Source organism: Ahaetulla prasina, chromosome 1, assembly GCF_028640845.1.
Source record: "Ahaetulla prasina isolate Xishuangbanna chromosome 1, ASM2864084v1, whole genome shotgun sequence".
Classification (NCBI taxonomy): Eukaryota; Metazoa; Chordata; class Lepidosauria; order Squamata; family Colubridae; genus Ahaetulla; species Ahaetulla prasina.
The window spans coordinates 284,020,063-284,044,803 of record NC_080539.1 but is presented as its reverse complement, the minus strand read 5'-3'; the positions used below and the strand labels follow the sequence as shown (position 1 = coordinate 284,044,803).

General features: G+C 39.6%; 1 protein-coding gene across 2 annotated transcripts in view; it reads right to left on the bottom strand.

Moving 5' to 3' along the window:
- Positions 1–23,423, bottom strand: part of TPCN2 (two pore segment channel 2) — a 53,123-nt gene extending 29,700 nt beyond the window's left edge. Inside the window, exons 1-10 of one of the 2 annotated variants that reach the window (XM_058161395.1) lie at positions 23,171–23,423; positions 13,260–13,321; positions 11,969–12,045; positions 11,169–11,346; positions 8,052–8,168; positions 6,554–6,660; positions 5,936–6,008; positions 4,386–4,485; positions 3,590–3,655; positions 1,407–1,471 (exon numbers count right to left, since the gene is read on the bottom strand). In XM_058161395.1, the coding sequence (XP_058017378.1) occupies positions 1,407–1,471; positions 3,590–3,655; positions 4,386–4,485; positions 5,936–6,008; positions 6,554–6,660; positions 8,052–8,168; positions 11,169–11,346; positions 11,969–12,045; positions 13,260–13,321; positions 23,171–23,333 (1,008 nt within the window). In that variant the 5' untranslated portion in view covers positions 23,334–23,423. Of the gene's footprint in view, positions 1–1,406; positions 1,472–3,589; positions 3,656–4,385; positions 4,486–5,935; positions 6,009–6,553; positions 6,661–8,051; positions 8,169–11,168; positions 11,347–11,968; positions 12,046–13,259; positions 13,322–23,170 lie in introns of those variants that run through there. The other variant, XM_058161403.1, reaches the window with a different exon arrangement.
- Positions 23,424–24,741: the final 1,318 nt, after the last annotated feature.

The following is a 24,741-nucleotide window of genomic DNA, read 5'->3' as shown; positions in this document are numbered from 1 at the left end:
TCCTCCCACTTATGACTGTATGACTGTAATCTAGTTGCTGGTTTCCTTAAGATTTATATTGACTGTTTCCCTATGATCATCATTAAGTGTTGTACCTTATGTTGAACCTTATATCTTGATGAATGTATCTTTTCTTTTATGTACACTGAGAGAGTATGCACCAAGACAAATTCTTTGTGTGTCCAATCATATTTGGCCAATAAAAAAAATCTATTCTATTTTTTCTATTCTATTCTAATTCTATTCTAACTACAGAATTATTCAGCCAATAGATGGCAGTGTTTAGTTTGCATCTAGGGTTATAATCTATGGTTCCTTTTGTTCTGAGGAGTGTTCCGTGACAGTTGAAACGGTTAAGCAAGACCCATGATGACTGTACACTGTACACTTTATTTGATCTGTATGGCTATATAATATTCCTTTGCTACCATTTCTATATAATAAAACAGAATTTCTAACAAATCCATATGTTCAGCTGAAGTGTTGCCACTAACAAAATATCAATATTATGTTGAATTCTATATAAGCTCAGATCATTACACTTTTTGCTAATTTTTGACTATATTACATTTTGTTTATGCAATGGTTATTACATTATTTCTTGTTTCTATAATCTGAGAAGAGTAGAAACAGAGGGTGTCTAGAAATCGAGCTGTGTCTAGAAATCAATTGGGAGAAACTTCACCTCATTGGAGAAATCATGTCACATGAAAAGAACTCTGGAAAAGACACATGTTGGACATGTGAAAAATCTAATATAATCTATATCCTTTCAGGATTGCAATTAAAATATCAGAATTATGGAATGAGCAAATATGTTGCTGAAAAATGCTTGTTCACCATTTTAGTTTTTCAAACTTTTAAGGCTATGATTCCGTTCACACAAGAAGAATGTCACAATCATCATCACAATGGGACAACCACTAGTGTGTGGCAGGCAGTCAAGTTTATAAGTCATGGTCACAACGTTGACATGGCGGCAGCAATTTCCTCCATAGCAGAAGTGTAAGTTCAAGAATATGATGTTTGTAAGGTCTCAGTTGTATCTGTACCATTTTGTGGTGAGAGCCGTGATGACGCAGTGGTTAAAATGCAGTACTGCAGGCTAATTCTGCTGCCTGCCGGCTGCCTGAAATTTGGCAGTTCAAATCTCACCAGGCTCAATGTTGACTCAGCCTTCCATCCTTCCGAGGTTGGTAAAATGAGAATCTAGATTGTTGGGGGCAATATGCTGCTTAGAGAGGATTGTAAAGTTCTGTGAAGCAGTATATAAGTCTAAGTGCTATTGCTATTACTATTCCAGTAGTCATGACATAAAATACTAGAATTTTCTATTCCGTAGCCTGAACTCTGATTTATCATTTTTAAACTATGATAAATGGTAACATTTGTTAAACATCACTTACCAAAAGATATCCCCGAAATTGATTGTATATTATTGCTGTCAACAAGTTCATCAGAAATAAGTTTCCTGTAACAATATGAAATGTTCTTTTTTTTTTTTTAGGCAACAGTACAATTTTGTTTGTTTTGCTTCCTGAAAACTAAAACAAAGAACTAACTCAATCTCTACATTCCACCCAATCTGAACACACAACTGAAAGACCATACTTGAGCAGTTATGGCAAGAACCTTGCTTACTCCTTGTACTGTTAAAAACAAATAAACAATACAACAAAATGCAATGACAGAAAATTGCCTGTGGAAGAGCAAATGCAGTCCTCATAAAAGATCAGGAGAACCATGCAGTACTGGGAAGTATGAATCACCAATTAAATTGAAAAGAAACAAACTATATAAATCTCACAGGACTGCATTATACAGGCACATGCTAGCTCTAGTGTGTTGAAAGCTTTCTCATAAAACATTGCCAATTAATATTCGTTTGTGTTGTGTCTTGTCCGCTCTCACCGCAGCCAGGGTCTGCTTATCTGCTCCCGAACACGGAGGAATGTATGCCTCCCGGCCCCAGTTCTGGCTCCATGCCCAGACAAGCTGAAGAGGAGGGGGCACCTCCCAGTCCCAGCCCTGGCTCCATGCCCAGGCAAACGGAGCAGCTAGACCCCTCCCCCTCCTCCACAGCATGTGAGCCTGAGGAAAGTTTACTTCCAACAACAGCTGATTGGAGTGACCCTCGCATCAGAAGATTGGATAGGCGGAGGCAACAGAAGGAAGGGAGTGGCAGGCCTTAATGAGTGCTGAGTCATGGAGTCACACCCCATGGCCTATATAAAGGATCTGCTTTCTGGCAGTCTCTGAGTCAGGCAAAGTCGAGCTTATCTTGCTGAAGTCACTTACTGGTCTCCTGCCTGCTCTGAGGACTTTGCTAGGACTTTGGGCAGAGCTGCAGAGGCAAGCCTGATCCGGATTTCCCTGACCCGGCCGTCAGCGGAGGAGTGGGACACGACAGTTTGCTTCTCTACAGCCTCTTCTCTGCACTACCATCCTAGACAAGATAGAATCCTTAATTTTCTGCAAACTTTCTGAACATCTCAACAGGCCCCAGGAGTGCCATAGAAATGTCTACTATGAATTTTCTTAGTCCAGAATCAACTACTTACAGCTTCCCTACAGAAGCTCAGGATTAGTTATACTCCAAATTTCTTTTCTATGGCTTCCTGTACTAATTACAGCCTTCTGAGACACAAGTTTTCCTCTGATGAATTTCCCAAGGGTGCTAATAAGCTGCATTTACAAGTTCCCAATAAAACTAGTGAACACTTCCTTCCCTGTTTAAGATGACAAGTAGACTGTAGCCCTCAGAGTTTAAGAGCAGAATTCACTAGCAACCAGAAATGTAGTCCATTGGTTGCCCTTATTCAGGAACTGGGCATGGCTAGTCTAGTGAAGAGAAGGACCAGGGGAGACATGATAGCACTGTTCAAATATTTGAGGGGTTGCCACAGAGAGGAAGTGGTCAGGCTATTTTCCAAGGCACCTGAAGGCCAGACAAGGAATAATGGATGGAAACTGATCAAGGAGAGATTCAACCTAGAAATAAGGATAAATTTTCTGACAGTGAGAACAATCAACCAATGGGACAGCTTGCCTTCGGAAGTTGTGGGAGCTTCATCACTGGAGGCTTTCAAGAAGAGGCTGGACTGTCATTTGTCAGAAATGGAATAGGGTCTCCTACTTAAGCAGGGGGTTGTAGAGGACCTACAAGGTCCCTTCAAGTCTGTAAATTTAATCTAATCTAATCTTCAGTCACACTTCCATAGGGATCTTCGGACCTTTAAACACGAGCTCAAAACTTTCTTTTTTCATCAAGCAGGGCTGGCCTAACGTTTTTTATTGAGGGTTTTTAGTGGGGCTTTTAGTATTTTTAGAATTTTATATCCCTATTTTAATTATTTAAAGCATTGAATCAGTTTTTTAATCAATTTTGTATTTTAACTTTTTCGATATCTATGTTTTATTTGTGATGTACACCGCCCTGAGTCTTCGGAGAAGGGCGGTATAAAAATTTGAATAATAAATAAATAAATAGCCATTCACTTTTTATGCACAATTACCATCACATGGAAAAGAATGAGTTTACACTGAATGGCTTCTGTGGGTTTTCTATTCAAAGAAACAATCAACTTACCTATTACAGTGAAGAGTATAAAGAAGATGCAATATGCTCGATTCTTAGAATATGCAGGAATCATCACTGTCCAATAGTTAAGAAACAATAAATCAGGTTTAAGTAATGTCACGTTTAAGGTAATAATGTGCACCAATCCTTAAACAGAGACCTATGTAGCTTTTAGCAGTGAAATGGAATTTATTTTAGCAGTTATCCAGGAACTCATCGCTATCTGACGCAAATGAGGGTCTGCAATTCCTGGTTTGGGTTAGAAGCTACGCAATAGATTACAAAGGCCTATTTGATCATGCTAAGTGTTCCCTTAATCTAGTTTTTTTTCCCCCTCTCATAAACCCCTCTGCCAAAAATTATCTCAGAGTACCAAAAAGAAGGGTTGAAAAGGGAACAGGCCATTTTTCTACTAGCCTTCCCCTACAACTAATATATGGAGAGCTCCTTGGGAATCAGGCATTCTTTAAATCTACGTAAACAAATATATAAATTCTATCCCAAACCAGAAGTAAGAAAGCAGCTCTTGGTAGACTTGTTCTCAGTGAAGGTATCCATTCTCCTCTGAACACCTTCAAACTTAGTTACTATCACTATGTATTGAGATAATGAATTCCACACATTAATTATTCAACATTTTTATGGAAACTGGATCAGCATATAATATGAGAGAAAGCAAAGTCATTTATATACATTTCCGGGGGGAGGGGGGAATGAGTAAAATGCCCCTAAAGAATGAAGAATCTCTGAGGTTAGCCACAGATTAAAAAGGAAGAGGAAAATATTTTTAGAAAAAGATCCTTACCATCTGGATTGTTTGCAGTTGTCAACAGCACCAGCAATGAAGTTAATGAATCTGTCAAATTGTGAAAATATCCTTGCCACTCTTTATCCTGTTGGGTATCCTAACCATAGAGACCCAAATTGTTAGCAAACAGAGTAACCAATGAAAGGCACTTAAGAGCTATGCACTGTCACCTTTGGTCACCCATTCAATCCAATCAAATACCAAATACATATTTCACTGAATGGGCTGAAAGGAATCTAGTCTATACAACCCAAGGTAATCAATCCAATTATGGTACTTTTCATGCGGTTGCTTTAGGTAGACAAGTATTTCAATATCCAAATACAAAAGACATTATTTAAACTGAAGAAAAAAGAAATGTAGGACATGACACATCTGGTCTCAGATAGTACTTTATTTTAGTAACTTGTTTTCCGGTCAAAACAAGCTATTTCTATATAAGGCACTCTATGTTGACCTTCTGTTGAACTATTTACAATTTGGAACCTGTTCCTTCTGTACCACATTAATACTGGAAATTCAATCATATAAAATGAAAACATTGAAAAATGCAATTCCGGACAATCCAACAAATTTTATTTTTCCTTCATGTGACTAACTGGAATGCAAATGCCAAAGAGGGGGTTGATTAGGAATACAAGAAAGGCATGTAAGGAAAGTATTATGCACTACTCAGGGCCAACCAACTGATTCAAAATTCTGTCTTCTACAGCAAAAAAGCCTGTTTTTATCCAGGTTTGTTGCTCATGCATAGTCAGCTCTGAGTATGCTTGATGAGAATTGACAACAGAATGTACAGGAACCAAATGAAAACACACACACACACACATACACACAAGGAAATAAACCAAAGCAAAAGATTGAAGGCCGTTGCTTTGTTGAATCCTAACCTGCTTAATAGGACCTGAACTGTCTGTATGAGATGATTTTATCTTCACTTTACTCAGAAAACTCTTTGAACATAATAGCACTAGGCAGCAGGACTGAAATGTATCATTTTTCTCACACAATTCCCAGTTTTTCAATAAAGTGAATTTTCAAAAATGGCTCCCTATGACCATGGAGGAATCTTGATGAATGCAACCTTAATGAATGCAAAAATTAAGAGGAAAACAGAACAGCAAAAACAGAGTTGAGGGAGATGAAAAATTACAGAAGGGGATGAATGTCTTATCCACAACTTTGCAGAAGGAATTCAGAAAACGTTCAGGAGAATGACAAGGAAAAGTTGGCAGATCTCAGCTATGAAATTGCCCTTCACAGAAAATGCAGAAGTTATTTAGTTCTGCTCTACCAGGGAATGCAGGGAAGAATCGTGTTCTTGTAATTTTACTGGCAATGTGACAATGGTATGAATAATTACCAAGTAAAATGATGAGCAAGGGAAAAAGTTGTCCAGATTTATCATAATGTTGTGCCTAAAACATGACATGGGAGAATTTACAGTTCAGGGGAAAAAAGTTTATTTATTATAAGTATATTTTTATATATAAGCAACTGTTTTGTCCTAGACAAAGAACCAAGATTTCATTACATGTGTTACTTACTTTTGTCCGAGCAAACAGCAACATGCCAAACATGGTAAAGAGAAACAGGTGAACAGCTAAGAGCAGCATAACACTATTAGGGAGAAAATATAATGCTAACATTATTCCTTTATTACAACACAGGACATATGTAGGGAAAGAGATGCCATAGACAACAGTCAAAAGTGAACCAGAAAAAAAGTGGGGAAACCAAAAAACAGTCAAAAAACAGTCAAAAAACAGACAACAGTCAAAAGTGAACCAAAAAAAATGAGGAAAATAAGCCAAATCCATCTAACACTAAGAAGCAAATGGCAATGAAGAATTTTTCACTCATGAGAGCAGACTTTCTCCTGTGTCACCAAAGTCTCATTTATTACAGACTGGCAAATACTAGGGATGTGCATTTTGAAGGTGCAATATTTAGGGGACAAGTAGATCATTTGGCTTTTTCTCAAACTACCCAAATTCATCAGCTTTTGGAGTTGTCCTGAAGGAGACCTTCCAGAATAATGTGTTTGTGGTGCTTTACTTCTGGAAAACTGCTCAGTTATTGCCAAGATAAATGTTGCCCAAATATTCTACTGCCAAAATATAAATTTGGCTCATCTCTAGCAGGCACTACATATTGTTACACACCTTGTAATTTCTGGCAATGTCCTCTTGATGCTTTTTAGTGTTTTTTTCATCATTGAAGAATTCTGGAGCAGGAAGAAAGGTCGAAGGATACGTCTTATCCTCAGGTTCTAAAAAAGAAAACATTTAGTAATGACCACAAAAACAGAACAATACCTTTAAATTAATTCCGCCATTAATTCAATAATCATTATGTATGAGTGTAATAACCACAAAGTCAAATAAAACCCACAATCCCTCACACAATGTAGCCATCTGACTAACAAATGGACAAAAGACAAGCATCAAACTTCATTAATCAAGTGGCAAAGCCTCATCCGGATCTCTCCTATCGCACGGTAAGAATTAGGGAGAAGCCCTTCGCAGAATTAATTTTCGCTTGCGACCCTCCCAAGTCAAAATCAAGACTTGTCGAGTCCTAAAAAACACTGCAAAATAAAATTATCTTAAAAAGCAGATGAGCAAGCCTATCGAAAAGAAAATCTGCTTTCTGTATAAGGAGCTATTGCTCTGTACATAACAGCAACTTACTGTGGCTGACTATTTTAACTAAAACAGTTATTAGCTAAAAACTAAGTTATTAGCGTTATCAGTTACCAGATACATTTAATGTTTTTCAACTATCCTGACAAATCCTGACAAATTTCCATATGATATGCAGCTTCTGTGGCCCTCCACATGCTACGCTAAGGCAGATGTAGCTCTCAAGCATATAGTATTGGTACAGCTTGGAAACAAGTGTACTGGAGTTTGTGGAAAAATTCAACTACTGTGAGGGTTCAACATAAACAATGGAAGGAGAAAACAGAATGCCATGATCCGAACAGTGACCCAGAAGGCTTGACTGATAGTCTGACAAAGGATATCTGACATTGCCAAATTTTGTTACAGGTTTACTTGCTTCTTCTCTAAATGATATCATTTACTGATTGCTTAAAATCAGCATCTTTCCTTTTCTCTCTCCAAGGTGCTAACCTGAGAATTAGCACAAATTTGTTCATCCCTTTTATCCTCATAACTCTATGAAAGAGGTTAAGCTCAGTCATCCATATGCTTTCAGTGTGGTTTAATAATTAAAACTTCAGCCTGGAAGCTCAAGGATGTACTTCATTGGGTGACCTTGGGCAGTCATCAGCAACAAAACTTAAACTTACCTTGCAGCGGCCTTAGGAGGATAAAGTAATTGTGGAAGGTACAATCACATATATCATTCTGAGCTTCTTCAGGGAAGGACAAAATTGAAAGGATCATATTATTTATTACTGCCGTGGCAATTGTCATCATACATATTTATTTTATTACAGAATCCAGACCAAGGTCATGCTAGTTCTAAGTTTTCCATATGTAAACAACGAATACACACTGACGATAGCAGGTATACAACTAAGTAGCATTAGTGGGTTTTTTTGTCCCAATCCCATATCACAATGATCATGGGCCATCTCTTAATCCATAGATTCCCTGCCTCCCGGACATTCATTCAAGCATCCACACGCCTTACTTCATGACAGGAAGAACTCAGTGAAATGCTCCAGTCTATAAGGGAGGTGAGCAGGACCAGGATGTAGGCCATTAACCACTTGGTTTTCCGAAATTCTTCCCATCCAATTAAATAGCTCTAGTGAATCAACATATTTGAATATCAGTTAGGTTACTATTCATAAGCAAAAGGATTCAAATAATTTTCTTATCATAAAACCAGCTATTAAGAAAATGGAAGCTCTGATCATGTGGTAGATTGATCATGTGGTAGCTTATGTTCCCAATCCCAGACCCTAAATATATACCAAATAGTTTTAATCTATTTGGTATATATTTATGAGCACAAGCATGACATCTACATTCCCACCAAGCATTATACTTGGCTTCTTAGCAACATGCCATGGGCTATCCTCCAAAATGGGATGCTTAAAAGATGAGACAAAGCCTACATTTAATTTAAGTGTAAAGATGGCATTTAAATTAATTGCAATTGTTATGGTTTCTTTCTAAACATTTAAACTTGCATCTTCCCCTTACAAGAAAGATTTTGGTTTTGGAGCCCCTTTCAGAGCAGCTCTGGGGATTAAACCCGGGGTTTGGAACTCACAGATGGCTCAGAGTTCTCGGATAATATGCCTCTAATTTAAACTTTCAAAAATCAAAATGTCCTGAGATTTTATTTTTGGAGCTGCAAACAGGCACAGAGACTTTAGTGCAGGGGTGAAATGCTCCCGGATCGGACCGGATCGCGTGATCCAGTAGTGATGGTGGCCGGTAAGTCAATCCGGTAGCGATGGCGGAGCAAACCTGGAGGAACGTTGTCCATGGGGTCGCGATGGGTCGGACACAACTTCGCAACTAACAACAACAAATGTGTTTTTTACCTTCTGCGCATGTGCAGTAGGTTTTGCGCATGCGCAGGTCTTTGCACGCACATAGCGCGTGCACTTTGGAACTGGTAAGGAAGGTAAGTAGATTTCACCCCTGATTTAGTGTAACCTTTTCCAAACTTGGCTTCTTTTAAGATTACAACTCTCAATCAACATAGCCTACAGGCTGCTAATTTACATGTTAAAACAAATAATCTATCACATCTGGGAGGATTAATCTGCACTACTATTAATCGTTTCATAGTTCCCATCACCAATCTCTTTCCACTTATGACTGTATGACTATAACTTGTTGCTGGCAATCCTTATGATTTATATTGATATATTGATCATCAATTGAGTTGTAAATGTTGTACCTTGATGAACGTATCTTTTCTTTTATGTACACTGAGAGCATATGCACCAAGACAAATTCCTTGTGTGTCCAATCACACGTGGCCAATAAAATTCTATTCTATTCTATTCTATTCTATTCTATTCTATTCTATTCTATTCTATTCAATGATTGAAATAATATCTTCGAAACCACACTTTGGGACCCTGGTAAGTTGCATAGAACAAAGAGGATATCCATATCATAATCATCCTTATAGTTACCAAGAAGTCCCAGAGAAGCAAAAGGAGCAAATCTATCCTGCTATACTACTTTCTTGTGTTTCAGATGAAAAGTAATTATGGGTGAGTGGGTTGTTTCTGGATACAGTCATTGTTTACTTAGCTGTAACAACCCACAGAAAGTGCCAAGGAGACACTGCAATTTGTGATGCATCCATTTTCAGCATCAGCATACATTAAATATTTTGCAAAGGACTATAATGCAAATGCACTAAAGATATATTGTATATTTAGTTCTTCTAAATAATGTAGATAATCACCTTTGTTAAGTATATACCCCTGGATAGTTCAGACATTATAATAAACTGCCAATATAGCTGCACCTATATTGGGCTCAACTAAGATCCTGGCCCAACACATGGAGAAGAATCAGATCTTCACAGCATTCTACAGGCCAAAAAGACCGGGCCTTCCATGTGTCAGCGGGGAATCTATGTTGTTCCATAGGGCAGCTGCTATGACTGAGAAGTTGCATCTCCTAGGCCTGGTCAGATGACATAGTTTGATAGAGGGGACCCAGATTATGCCCATTCTGTCAGATCTGATGGGACAGATAGAAAACCAGCACCTTGAATTGTGCCCAGAAGCGTATTAGAAGTAGTGCACCTTGTGTAACAACAGTGCAAACCTAGCAAATTTCAGTGCACTCTAAAGCAGGGGTCTCCAACCTTGGCAACTTTAAGACTTGTGGACTTCAACTCCCAGAATTCCTCAGCCAGCAAAGCAAAGCTGGCTGAGGAATTCTGGGAGTTGAAGTCCACAAGTCTTAAAGTTGCCAAGGTTGGAGACCCCTGCTCTAAACAGTGTACCCTACTGCATTCTGAACCCTGAAGTTTCTGGGTGTTCTTCAAGAGCAGCCATGTAGAACGCATTGCAGTAGCTAAACCAGGAAGTGACCAAGGCCTGAAATACTGTAAGCAAAGACTTCTGGTTCAAGAACAGGCACAATTGGCATACAAAATGGATTTGTGCAAAAATCTACTAACCACAGCTGCCATCTATTCTTTCAACAGGAACTGTAGGTCCTGGAGGTTCCTAAATTGCATACCGATTCCAGCCAAAGGAATACCATTAAAAGTTAAAGGTGGAAAATTTCCAGATCCAGGAGGCCCCAAACCCATTCTATTCTGCCGGAGTTGAGTCACAGACTTCCCCATCTAGACTCATACAGCCTCCAGAAACTGAGGAAGCATGTTGAAAGCACTGTTTATCAGCCAGCGGTTGACATATACAGTATAACTATATTTTATGTATAATTATAAATCATCTTCATATGTTACCTAATGATTCCTTGTAGAATGGGTGAGGAGAAAAACACTTCACAGAGAAGGGACCCCAGGCTACATCTTTCTCCTCTATCAATAATGCCAAGTGGAGCAAGTGTTGAAGGAAGAAGAACACTGAACAATGAAAAACATTATTCCCCACTCCTTTCCTCCAAGCCTGGCTCAGAAATCTGCTGAGAGAACCAGAAGTTCAATCAAAGCTGTCTGAGTAGCATTCAAAGCCTTCTCAAGCAAGCTTTGAAACTGAGCATTTGCCATCATCTCATCAACTTTCCCTTTAAAAGGTTGAAAATCATGCAAAGTTTTCCAAAACGTGATACGATATGTATCTCAGAGCTCACTAACCTTTACAGAGACGTCTACTATAAAGACAAGGAAGCAAAGCAGTTCAATGCTTTCCGTTAGGCCACAAGGAGGCTTCCAAGCTTCTGAGCGATACCGAACATCTGATGTGACAGTAAGTGAAGAAGGTGTTTCAATGAAAGCAAGAGCCAGGATTAGTGTAATGGTGAGAATCAAAATCCTTAAAGAAAGAAAATACACATGTGGCAATTAAAGAGAAAAAAAAGGCCAAAAGTTCATTTTCCAAAACGTTTCATGTCATAAAGCGATAAAAGAATATGTGTTTTCTAAAACATTGTTTGATGGTGAAATATAATTCAGTTGGCAAAAGCCTCATCAAGTTTTATAAAGACAGGAGATCAGCCAGTCCTTGCTGCCTGTGGCAACAGATCACCTGAAGATGCCAGCTAGGGTTGCCAGCAAAGCAACAGGAAATCTATTGTCTCGTCCTATTACCTAGACCAGGGATCTCCAACCTTGGCAACTTTCAGACTTGTGGACTTCAACTCCCAAGTTCCTCAGCCAGCTTTGCTTTGCTGGCTGAGGAACTCTAGGAGTTGAAGTCCACAAGTCAGAAAGTTGCCAAGGTTGGAGACCCCTGGTCTAGACCACTAAACCCTGCAGCTCAACTCTGCCCTCACAGAAACGGCTCATATTTTTAAAGGCCCTTGAAAGAGAAGCAATTAGCAAAAAACTAAAATACTGAAAATTGGAAGCAGCAGTTAAGGATTTGTGGGATTAGAAAAAGCAGCTGATTTACTCAAAGATACAGAACAGCGGGGGTAGGGGGGCGGAATTCTCACCATTGGCAAACTTCTGAATAATACCACCGATAAAGCCACAAGGAGTTAGAGTCCACACGATGATTTATAGAACGATACTAAAGAGATGAAAGATAGAAAGGTGATTCAAGCATCACTTTTAATTTGCTCTTCAAGTATGGAAGTTAAAGTTTCATAGGTAAGTAATAACACTATGGAAGAAACATCTATTAATGACTAGGCAAATTTGAGCCAAAGTAGACATTCTGTAAACATGAAACATGCAGTTATGTATCAGTTCTGTTCTAGTTCATTTCAGATACAGCTGTCTTTTTTACATGTTTACAGAATGTTTACCATAGTCCAGTTTCTGCGAGTTTCATTTATTTATTAAATTTACCACCCATCTCGTAACAAAACAGGATCCGAATGGCACCTCTACCACATTTTCTCGTATCATTTTTTGAAAAGCCTCTGAAGGCAGAGAAAGTCCTACTGACTGATTGGAAGCCCATTCAATAAGACACCCACTGCTACTAGCAATGTCATGACTACTGCTATGCCATGAAGTTATGCCATCACTTCAGGTATTCCTCGATTTACAACCATTCATTTTGTGACTGTTCTAAATTACAACTCTGGAAAAAGTGACTTACTATTGGTCCATACATTTATGACAGTGCAGCATTCTCACAGTCACATGATCAAAATCCGGGTACTTATCAACTAGCATGTGTTTATAATATTTACAGCATCCTGAGGTCATGTGATTGCCATCTGTGACCTTCCCAGTCAGCTCCAGAAACCAAAGTCAATGGGAGAAGCCACTTAATGATCATGTGATTCACTTAAACAACTGCAGTGATTCGCTTAACCACCGCGATAAAGTTGAAAAAACAAATGTGACTCCTTTAACAACTGCCTTGCAACAGAAATTCCATTCCCAATTGAGGTCGTAAGTCAAGGAGTACCCATCTTGTTCAAAGATGTAAAAACACAACATCCACGTAACATTTTTTTACAAATGTTCTGAATTATCTGTATTGATCAGGGGTGTCACACTTGTGACGACACGTCATCCTCACATGACTTTTTTCACCTTCGCTAAACCGGGGGTGGGCATGGCCAGCGCATGATGCATCCGGCTCGCGGACCACAAGTTTGACATCCCTGTTACAGATGATAAATCTAATCATAAACTTTGAAGTATAAAATCAACATTTCAGTAGGAAAGAAGAATACCAGAGTTTTTACTAACAGTCCTTTACGTAAAACAGTACACTAGGACCAATATATATATATATATATATATATATGGCAGGTAAACTTTTACCTGAATTGCATCTTCAATGAATACAACAGCTTGGTTGAAGTAGAGGTCAGGGTCATCAATGACTGCAAGATTCAAAAACACAATGGTTGTAAAATGGTTACAGAATGGCATTCTTTTGTTTATTTGGGAATGTTCAAACATATTAGCTAACATACCTTAGTGATTCAAAGCTATTTCAACGAACAATTTAAAAAATGAGGAAGAGAAACTCCACACCCTTCTGTTGAATGACATCAAGAAAAAGACAAAGGAAATTGGCTGTAGTTTAAGTTACCTTAACAAATTAGCCTTTTATGACATACATCAACAATATTTTGAAAACTAGGTTATAAGAAAAATCTTATCTTTCCAATGTACTTTTCAAGCTGTCGCAAGAGGAGGGCCAATATAAGGCATAAGTCAGAAACATATCTTACCTTACCTCAGTTTTAAGTGCTACCCTCTGCAATCTTAAGTAAACTTCATTTCTCTTTTATGCACACACACATACACTGCATTTCTCTTCTCTTGAAGCCAGCTCCCAATTCTAATACATATTACAATCATATTAAACTCTAACAAATATGGTAAGAATTATTAAAATAATACACACAGGGAGCTGTGAGTTTGTTAACATATCAGGCAGCAAACTTATACTTCTCCCCAACCAACCCATTTACAGAAGAGCAGAGCAGAAATATACTTATTTATCAACGTGCCAGGGTAGCAATAGACATCAATAGACATATGGACATAAGCAATATCTATATACTCAGAGGTGGGTTTCAGCAGGTTCTGACCAGTTCTGGAGAACCTGTAGTGGAAATTTTGAGTAGTTCGGAGAACCGGTAGTAAAATTCTGACTGGCCCCGCCCCCATCTATTCTCTGCCTCCCAAGTCCCAGCTGATTGGGAGGAAATGGAAATTTATAGTAACCTTCCCCTGGGTTGGAGAGGGAATGGATATTTTACAGTATCCTTCCCCTGTCACGCCCACCAAGCCACGCCCACCAAGCCATGCCATCCCCACCAAGCCACACCCACAAAACCTGTAGTAAAAATTTTTGAAACCCACCACTGTATATACTACGCAAAAGAGACAATCAGCAAGCCAAAAAGGAAAAAGACAAGATCAAAAGACCTCACTACCAGCAATCAGCACCCAGGTAAGCAAAGATTAACTCCAAGATTAACATCAGACCAACAGTCAAATAAACAATACCCTAATCAAGGAATGCCAAACAAGCCAACTAAACAGCCCAATCAAAGAACATTTAAACCATCCCCACCAACCTTAACAGGACAAGCGACTTGAATAAAATAAAATAATAAAATAAAATAGAATAAAATAGAATTAGGTGTATATAAGAGAACCAACGTGCCTACTGTCCCTGTCCTAATGTTCCTTTTAATTGTATTCATTTTATATATTTAATTCATGCTTATACGTACAGTATATATATTCTCTAATATGTACTCAACAAAATAAATAAATAAATAAAATAAAACTGAGAGTAAACCCTATTCCATACTTAACACTGATGATGTTGCCTAGTTTGAATAATGAAATGTCTGCAAGAAAACAACTAAGCTCAGAGAGACCAAGCACCCCTAAAATCTTTAATTTCAAAAAAATAAATAAAAACAAAAGCACTCCCCCACAGAAAGGATTCTTTATAGTTCCAAAATCTTATTTCAAATGTATTCTTAGGTCTTCTTAGTAGCATTTTAAAACTAAAAAAAACAGGTAGACAAAGGGCAGGGAAGAAACGACAAATTGGAGGCAACTCTGCCAAGAGGAACCAATAATCGCAGAGGAATAAAGAGCCAACAAGTAGACTTGCATAATTTCTCTCTGGAGAACTAGAGGTCTTGAGATCACCCACAACTGCCCCGACGGCCATTCCTCCCAAGGAGACTGCAAAACAGCAGTTTCTGGCAGTTTAAAAACCTAGGTGAAAAAGGAGTAGCCATGTTGTTCAAACAGCAGCAGCACCTTTGATTTGTTATGCACACAAGTCCTAAACTAGTGAAAGAAAGCCCATTTAAACTACTGAGTCAAAAACATATTTGTTCATTTATTTACTGGGGGAAATGATCCAAAGCTATAGATTTGTAAATAGAAAAAGTATGTGAAAATTAAGTTTTCCCCCACCTTCAGGAGCAATAAGTGCAATTAAATGTGTCCTATAACTGCTGGTCAGTCTTTCACATCAGCTTGGAGGAATTTTAGCCTGGTCCTTCTTAGAAAACAGCTTCAACCCAGGGAGGTTGGAGCTTTTTCTGAAGTACTGCACACTAAGATTACTTAAGTAAACTTCTTCAGCAGACTTAGCACCAACCACAAAATTCAACATTTAGATATTCCCAAGAAGTTTATACTGGCAACAAATGATTTAGTTTACTTTTTCTGGATAGATTTGCTGATGTTATTATGCAACTGAAGTATTGTGTTTGAATAAGAATTTTGATTTGTAAATTACTTGAATGTTTGGGAAACTTTGTGTTTCAAAAAAAAAACCAATTGGAGCATCAAAGGAATTAATAGTTAAGTAATATCCTGAGAACAAACTTTGCCCAGCCCAAAGAGGAGGGGAAAAGGGTAAGGCAAGAGCAGACTTTATTTAGCAAGAAGAGAAATACTTGGGATCACTTAAAAATATCAGAGAATATCACAATGGAACTAAAATAACTAACTTCTAATTTCTAACTAGAATAACTGGACTGTAACAAATCTAGATGATCGCTAGATGGAAGCAAAGAGTTCAGTATTCCTTTGCTGTCATCTAGAGGTCAATTGTTGTTTTTAAATTAGATATGGTAGTCTTGCTATTATTAAGTACAGAAAATTCCATGCAAGTTAGGAACTTTAAGTGTATTTGAGAATTAGGGGGCAAAGCCATGATTCATCAATGCTTTTTGCATTGTTGATGAACACTTTGTTGCTTTATAAAAAGTGTAAGAACATTCTAAGATGTGTTTTAAAGAACTTCCTCAACTAGCTGTCAATCAAATTAAATCAATTTGTTTTATGCCCATAATCAACCTATATATTTAAAAGATGTATATCTAAGCTTGAACATTCACGTGCAGAGTAATGTGCACTTGTACTCACAAACAATTCCCATTAAGTTCCATATGGTTATTCCCTTAAGACAGGGGTGTCAAACTCGATTTCATTGAGGGCTGCAAATGGGTTGGGTTTGACCTTGGGGGGGCCGGGGTGGGTATGGCCACAGTGGTCAGTGACCATGTTGACCTCACTTGTATCAGGGGCGTCAGCAAAAAAGAGCAGCACACTGGTCTCCTGAGCTCTGTTTTTGGCTACGACGGCCTCCTGCAACCCTCTGCCACTGAAAACGGACTTCGGGAGAGCACATGTGGTCCTCTCAAGCTCCATTTTCATTAGCAGAGGCTGACTTTTGAGACCATCACTTGCTTAATTCGCCCCCCACTGTTATCTAATCTTTTCCCATTTCCTTCTCTTTCCTTAGATTGCTTTCTTTTGGGGGGGGGGGAATATTCCCCCTTATCCATTCTTTTTTTGCCACTGTAAATCCCAGTGTAATCATCTAACTATTTGCTTTAAATTCTTTCTTCAACATTGTTTTCTTGTTTCTCATTTATGTTCTCTTTTTCCTGTTTTATATGCTCTAACAAAATTTCTGACTTTTTATTGCCCTGTATTGATTCACGCACATTTTTAAGCATCTCAATTAATTCCTCACACATCCAAGACTCCATATTGTCAATTAAAAATATTAAAACCCAATTAAAATACATCACTAATTATGCCAGTCCCGCTTTAATGAATAAATATGTTTTGAGCTCACGGAAGGTCCAAGATCAGGCACTTGACGAGGCCGGGGAAGTTCGTTCCAGGCGTCACTGCCCCCACAGAAGGCCCTACTCCTGGGGCCGCCAGCCGACACTGTTTGGCGGGCGGCACCTGAGAGACCCTCTCTGTGAGGCGTGCAGGTCGATGGGAGGCAAAGGTAACAGCAGGCGGTCTCGTAAGTACCGGGTCCTAAGCCATGGGCGCTTTAAAGATAGTTACCAAAATCTTGAAGCGCACCGTAAGACCACAGGAAGCCAGTGCAAGCTACGGAGCAGCGATGTCACGTGGGAGCCACGAGCGGCTCCCGTTACTACTCGCGCAGCCGCATTCTGGACTAACTGCAGCCTCCGGGTGCACCTCAAGGGCAGCCCCATGTAGAGAGCATTGCAATAATCCAGCCTAGACGTAACCAGAGCGTGAGTGACCGTGCATAAGGCATCCCGGTCAAGGAAGGGACGCAACTGGCGAACCAGGCGAACCTGGTAAAAGGCCCTCCTGGCGACGGCCGCCAGGTGTTCATCAAAAGACAGCCGTCCATCCAGGAGGACGCCCAAGTTGCGAACCACCTCCTTTGGGGCCACTAACTCGCCCCCAACAGTCAGCTGCGGATCAAGCTGACTGTACCGGGATGCCGGCATCCACAGCCACTCCGTCTTGGAGGGATTGAGCTTGAGTCTGTTTCTCCCCATCCAGACCCGTACAGCTTCCAGGCACCGGGACAGCACTTCGACCGCTTCGTTGGGGTGGTCCGGGGTGGAAAAGTACAGCTGAGTATCATCAGCGTACAGATGATAAGTCACCCCGAAACCACTGTTGACCTCACTTGTATCAGGCGTCAGCAAAAGAGCAGCACACTGGTCTCCTGAGCTCTGTTTTTGGCTCTGACTGCCTCCCGCAACCCTCTGCCAGTGAAAGCGGACTTGGGAGGCACATGTGGTCCTCTCAAGCTCCATTTTCATTAGCAGAGGCTGACTTTTGAGACCATCACTTGCTTAATTCGCCCCCCACTGTTATCTAATCTTTTCCCATTTCCTTCTCTTTCCTTAGATTGCTTTCTTTTGGGGGGGGGGGAATATTCCCCCTTATCCATTCTTTTTTTGCCACTGTAAATCCCAGTGTAATCATCTAACTATTTGCTTTAAATTCTTTCTTCAACATTGTTTTCTTGTTTCTCATTTATGTTCTCTTTTTCCTGTTTTATATGCTCTAACAAAATTTCTGACTTTTTATTGCCCTGTATTGATTCACGCACATTTTTAAGCATCTCAATTAATTCCTCACACATCCAAGACTCCATATTGTCAATTAAAAAAATATTGGTATTTCAACTTATGTTAATTTAAGATTTAGGTCCATATAGTCTCTTTTTTCTTTCCAGCTAATATTCAGTACAAATGTTTGTCTAATCCACTCCAATTTAATGCTTTGTTATTATCCACTTCCTTTAGAAGCCGAAACCAAGCAGCTTTAAGACAAAACAAATTAGGAGTGAAATGTTTCCAGTTCGGTCTGGTTCGCCTGAACCGGTAGTAAAAAATGAAAAAAAAAAAAAGTTCCAACGATCAGGTGAGAGACACATAAGTCAGAACTTTTTTTTTAAACTTTTTTAGCATGCTTTAATGCTTTAAAAAGTAAAAAAAAAGTTCCAAAGATTGCGCATTGCTCACCTGATTGTCGGAACTTTTTTTTTTTTTACTTTTTAGCCATTTTTTTACTACCAGTTCTCCGGAACCAATAGTAAAATGCTTTTAAAAAGTAAATAAAAAGGCTCTGATGATCACAGCTGTGGCACGCAATCATCAGAGCCTTTTTTTTTTACTTTTAAAAGTATTTTTTTCAAGCGGGCAAGCGGGTGACAGGGCGGTTGGGTGGGCATGGGCGGGGGGGGCAGGGATTTTTGCTACAGGTTCTCCAAACCACCCACCGCCATCGCTACCAGGTCGGCTGATCCGGTCCAAACTGGGAGCATTTCACCCCTGCTCCAAGTCCTAGAGGCAGGATGCATCTAAAGGAAAAGAAAGTTGGTAGACAGGCCTTTATTTATCAAATTGTAGGGAAAAAATGACAGGTAGGGAAACACCTCATGTCTCCTTGTCTCTCTGAAAAATAAATTCCATTATCAACAAGGGGTAAACAACAGATGTAATAATATACAAAAAAGCTCTCTGCCTAACTGTGTGGAAAGCTTTAATTGGTTCCAGTTTTACAAGTGAATTGACAGGTACGTAAACCAGGAAAGGAAAAAGTGGCTCAGTCTTGTTCCATCTTGTAAAATCATGAGAGACTTTACTCCATGCTAACCTGTCCTATCCCTAACTGAATAATAAGAGGCCAACATCTTTTTCCATACAGTAACTGCTTCCAACTATCAAAATGTTCTGTTAGGAAGGGTTTTGAATGTTCAGTTGGAATTTGCTTTCCTGAAACATAAATCCTGTATTCTGTATTCTGACTTTGATGACCTACTTCGATGCTGGAAGAGTGTTGTGATAGGCCGTTCAGTCTTTTCTTCTCAAAACTAAATACAGGTAGTTTTCGACTTACAACTGCAATTGAACCCAAAAGTTCTGTTACTTAAGCAAGACAGTTGTTAAGTGAGTTTTTCCTCATTTTATGACCTTTCTCGCCACATTTGTTAAGTGAATCCCTGCCGTTTGTTAGTAACACGGTTGTTAAGTGAATCTGGTTTCTCCATTGACTCTGCTTGTCAGAAGGTTGCAAAAGATGATCATATGACCCCAGCATATTGCAACCATCATAAATATGAGTCAGTTGCCAAGCATATAAATTTTGGTCACATGACAATGGGAATGCTGCAGCGGGTGAAAAACGGTTATAAGTCACTTTTTTAAATGCCATTGTAACTTTGGATGGTCACTAAATAAACTGTTGTAAGTCAAGAGCTAGCTGTACTGCCCATTCTTTCAATCTCTTAACAGGATTTAATGTCTCCTAATTAGCCTCATTGCCTTTCTGAACCTGATCCACCTTCTTTGAATCCTTAAAAGGAAGTGGATCCAGCCATTGCAAACCAAGTTCGTTTGAAAACTATTTCTGTTGTTGCAGTTAAAAACTACATTTGCCTTTTGAATTTTTGAGTAGCCACATCACAATGCTAACTTGCAATCATTTTGCACTCAACTACCATTTCAAAATCCTTTATGCACCGTGAACAATCCAGGTATCCTGCTTCTATTCATAAGTATATTACTCTTTTGAGTGAAGAATTTTACATTTGTCATTTATAATTCTGTTATTTTATTTTGAGCCCACTTCTCTAATCTAGGAACTTCATTGCATCACGCTTCAGATAGCAATGTTCCTCATTTCTGTAAAGAATTTTATCCACTCACTCGCTATTCAATTAATATTTAAAAAAACATTTTAAGTACAATATTGTTCTGACTAAGAAGAAATGCTACCAGCATCAGCTAATCAGTCTTAAGCAAACCTACAGCTTTACTGTTGAACAATTCTGTGCTCTATCATAAAGTCAAGCTATGTATTGATTGCATTGTGCAAAGGCCATATCACTCTGAAACCATAATGTTACTATCCATGTTTCCAAATATATGTTAAAAATAATTGTTATATGGTCAGTTAGTGAATAATGGAAGACTTTGGAGTAGATTTTCAGAAATATTATAGGCAAAGTAACTCTCACACCATGAAAATGAAAGACTAATTTTCAGCAATCTGAAGGTTTATTAACAATTATCTTAATTAGAAAGATCAAACACAAAAGTTCTGAAGTGAACTGTTGTTTACAACAGTGCCACAAAAGGACAAGGTTTTATCAGAATTTCAATGAACAACAGAAATTTTGGGTGCAATTGTCATTGTAAGTTCAGGACTACCTGTATTAAGAAATAAAGGGAAGAATATTTACACAATATACTATGAATATTTTCCTTATCACTACTATTGATAAAGATGATTTTCCAAACTTGAGGGAATCAGTTTCAGAATCAGTGTCAAAATCAGCATCACTGTATATGTATTTTTAGTTTTGACAATACTCTATTTTTCAATATGACTTAAGAGTGCTCCCTAACACATCTGCTAAATTGTGTCCTAGGATCTCAAAGATGCAGCATTTAAAAGTCTCTTCCAAAGAGGCTGGCTTTAAATTATCTTTTATGGCAGGCGTGAAATCCAGCAGGTTCTGAAGAACTGATAGCGGAAATTTTGAGTAGTTTGGAGAACTGGCAAATACCACATCTGGCTGGCACCAGGGAGGAGTGGGAATGGAGATTTTGCAGTATCCTTCCCCTGTCACGTGCATCAAGCCATACCATGCCCACCAAGCCATGCCCACAGAACCGGTAGTAAAAAAAATGGATTTCACCACTGCTTTATAGTCTCTAAAATTGAGTGGGGAAAGGAACGAAAGGCTGAGGCAGGAGTTCCATATCATCTTTCCCAAATGTTCTTTCTATTATGAACTCTGGACATGGATTGAAATCTAAACACGTATTCAAGGAAGAAATGTGTAACTACTTTCGCTAAGCAGATTATCTTAATTTTATTTGGAATTCTGTGTGAGACTGTTGCTTTCTTTTATTTTCCTCTATTTCTCTTTGCCCAATACAGAAAGCTTTTATATACATAGACATCTGTCTTCATTGGTTTAATAAAAATCTTCCCTATGTGAAAGACCACATAATTGCACACCTACTCCTGTTTCCCAATAGCAAAAAGGTTAATTTCTATATTTCTTCACTTTGGGCAAGAAGATCCATAGCATTCTATTTTTCACAGGTCTGGGCTGACGGGAGAATACCTTTGTAGGAAGGACAAAAAACTCTAAACTAGACAGACGAGAATGTCAGGGGATTCAGCCTAACCGTACAGTACAGCCTCTCTTAAATAACTTTTCTGAGGTTTTCTTTAAAAATGGGATCTGCCAGTGAGGTTTTCTTATCCTCCTCTCAGCTTACAATATTGGCTCTGCAAGTATGCAAGCCATGGAATATCTCGCAGGATGTAATGAGAATAATCTAAAGAAGCAGACTGCAGTGTGAAATGCTCCTGTTCACAGTTTCAAGTGGCTACAATCTTCATTCTCCTCTAGTGTACTCCTCTTACTTTATTGCCTCCGTCCTATGAGACCACTGAGCATTTTCAGTCTTGAGTTCCACTTCTGGAGATTCCTCCCCACCCCCCATTCCTAGAAACAGAAATATTATTTTGTAGTACTAAACATTTTGAGGATCCCTGCCTTTCCCCACCAAAATAGATCTTAGCTGACGCCTCCCTCTTGTGCGTGTTCTGTTCACAAAAACAACTCAATCGGAGAGAAATAAAAGGTATGTTTGAACGAACCAGATTTTAATCTCATGTCACAGCAGGTCCAAAGCATGTAGGGCAGTGTTCCTCAACCTTGGCATCTTTAAGATACGTGAACTCCCAAAATTCCCCTGACAGGTTGAGAAACACTGTGATCTACTGCATAACATTACTCCATGTGCCCACAGCTGCTGTTTCACTGCATCATGCAAAAGTGCCCAGTTCCCTGGCTCCATCTTTACAGCTAACTGTCTATCTGATCCCAAGTGGTTGCACCCACACAAATGCCCAACGGCTGGGTTCATCCCACAGGCTAAATAAAATCAGAACATATCACCTATTGGCTCCGGGCATTAGTGAACCTAGGACTCTGTTCTGAGGCACATACTGTTTCTAACTGTTCCACTTCAACCCCTAAACTGGATCTCTGTGATCCACTCCAGGACCATCAGAAAAACCAAAGCTCTCAGCACTCCTAATCATACACCTGGGAGACAGATCCAAACTTACTTCGCAGTGGGTCTGCAAAGCCAAGCCTATTTTTCCCCCATAAGCCAACAATTCCAGTCCCCCCTACTTGACCTGGAACCTGGCATCCGATATTCCACCTACGATTTTAAGAATCGGTTCCTAAACTCAATTGAAAGCTCCGGATCGGGAGCTCTCATTCTGATCAAGCCCCAGCTTGGGAGAGAGGCGACGGGCTTTGAGTTTTCCGTCGCCAGCTTTCCTCGGCCTGCAGCGTCCAGTTCCTCCCAGTACCGAGAAGCAGCCCAACAGGCACTCCCAATTGTCCCGGGTCTCACCAGGCCCGCCAGAACGAGGCGAGGAGGCCGCGGACACGCAGCAGTGTCCATCATCCTCCAGGTCTCCGCTGCCCCTGCCCGAGTAGAGCCTGTGACGCTTGGCAGCCGCTGGCAGCGGAGGCGGCAACAAAGGCTCTTTTTCCAAGCTGCTTCCCTGCTCCATGAATAGCCAGCGTACTAGGGCAGAAACGGCGCCTGCAGCAGTTCAGCCAAGAAAAGCGTCCTGGCCGCCACAAGCTTCCGCTTGTGATAAGTAGCGAAGGCACAACAGCTCCGCCCGCTACACGTGATCGGGGTGGAGGGGAATAGAGGTTGTGGCAGCGGCGCTTCTGGTTGTGCGAACTCAAGTTGCGGGGTGAGGTTGGTGGTCAGATATCCTGATGATGAATATTTGCCTTATCGTTCAGTCAATGAGAATAGAGCTGGGAAGGGGACCTTGGAGGTCTTCTAGTCCACCCCCTTGCTCAAGCAGGAGACCCTATACCATTTCAGACAAGCGACTGGCCAGTCTCTTCTTGAAAACCTCCAGTGATGAAGCGTCCACGATTTCTGAAGGCAAGCTGTCCCACGGATTAATTGTCCTCGCTGTTAGGAAGTTTCTCCTTAATTCCAGATTGATTCTCTCTTGAATCTTAATAGATTCTTAATAATCTTAATAATAATTAATTAATAATAATAATAATTAATAATTAATTAATATTAATAATCTTAATAGATTCTTAATAATCTTAATAAGATTCTCTTGAATCTTAATAGATTCAAACTTAATGTCAACCGCTTCAAACTTGATTGCCGAAAACGACTTCTGTAACAGAGTTGTTAACGCTTGGAACTCACTACCTGACTCTATAGTCTCTACTCAAAACCCCAAAATCTTCAACCAAAAACTGTCTACTATTGACCTCACCCCATTCCTAAGAGGACTATAAGGGGCGTGCATAAGAGTACAAAAGTGCCTACCATTCCTGTCCTATTGTTCCCTTCATTATATCTTTGATTAGTTTCTAGTCATTGTTTCTTGTCCTGCCCTCTGGTGCTTTGGAGAATAATTTGATCCCCTCTTCTTTGTGGAAGCCTCTCAAATATTGGAATACTGCTATCATGTCACCCCTAATTCTTTTCTCTAGACTAGCCAAACCCAAATCCTGCAGCCGCTTCTTCCTATGTTTTAGTCTCCAGGCCTTTGATCATCTTAGTTGCTCTTCTCTGAACTTTTTCCAAAGTCTCAACATCTTTTTTTGTAGTGTGGTGACCAAATTTGGTTGCAGTGTTCCAGATAAATCGTTGGTGACGTGCTTCACCAGTTCATTGGGAGGGATCTCTATATCTCTCTTCCCCTTCCTCAGCCTCAAAAAGTGTCGGAGGCCAAGAAATCCTTCTTGATGCAACAAGAGAATTAAACTTTAAAATAAAGTTTAAAGTGAAACTTGTCCCTTTCCAGGAGTAAAGAGCAGTGTTCGGTTCACTATCGGGTGATCTGAACGCAATACAGATTTAAGCCAGTAGAGAACTGGCAGTTGGGGTATGTGGCAGGGATGATCTGATTCCTGGTTGTGGCACCTTGCCCTGTA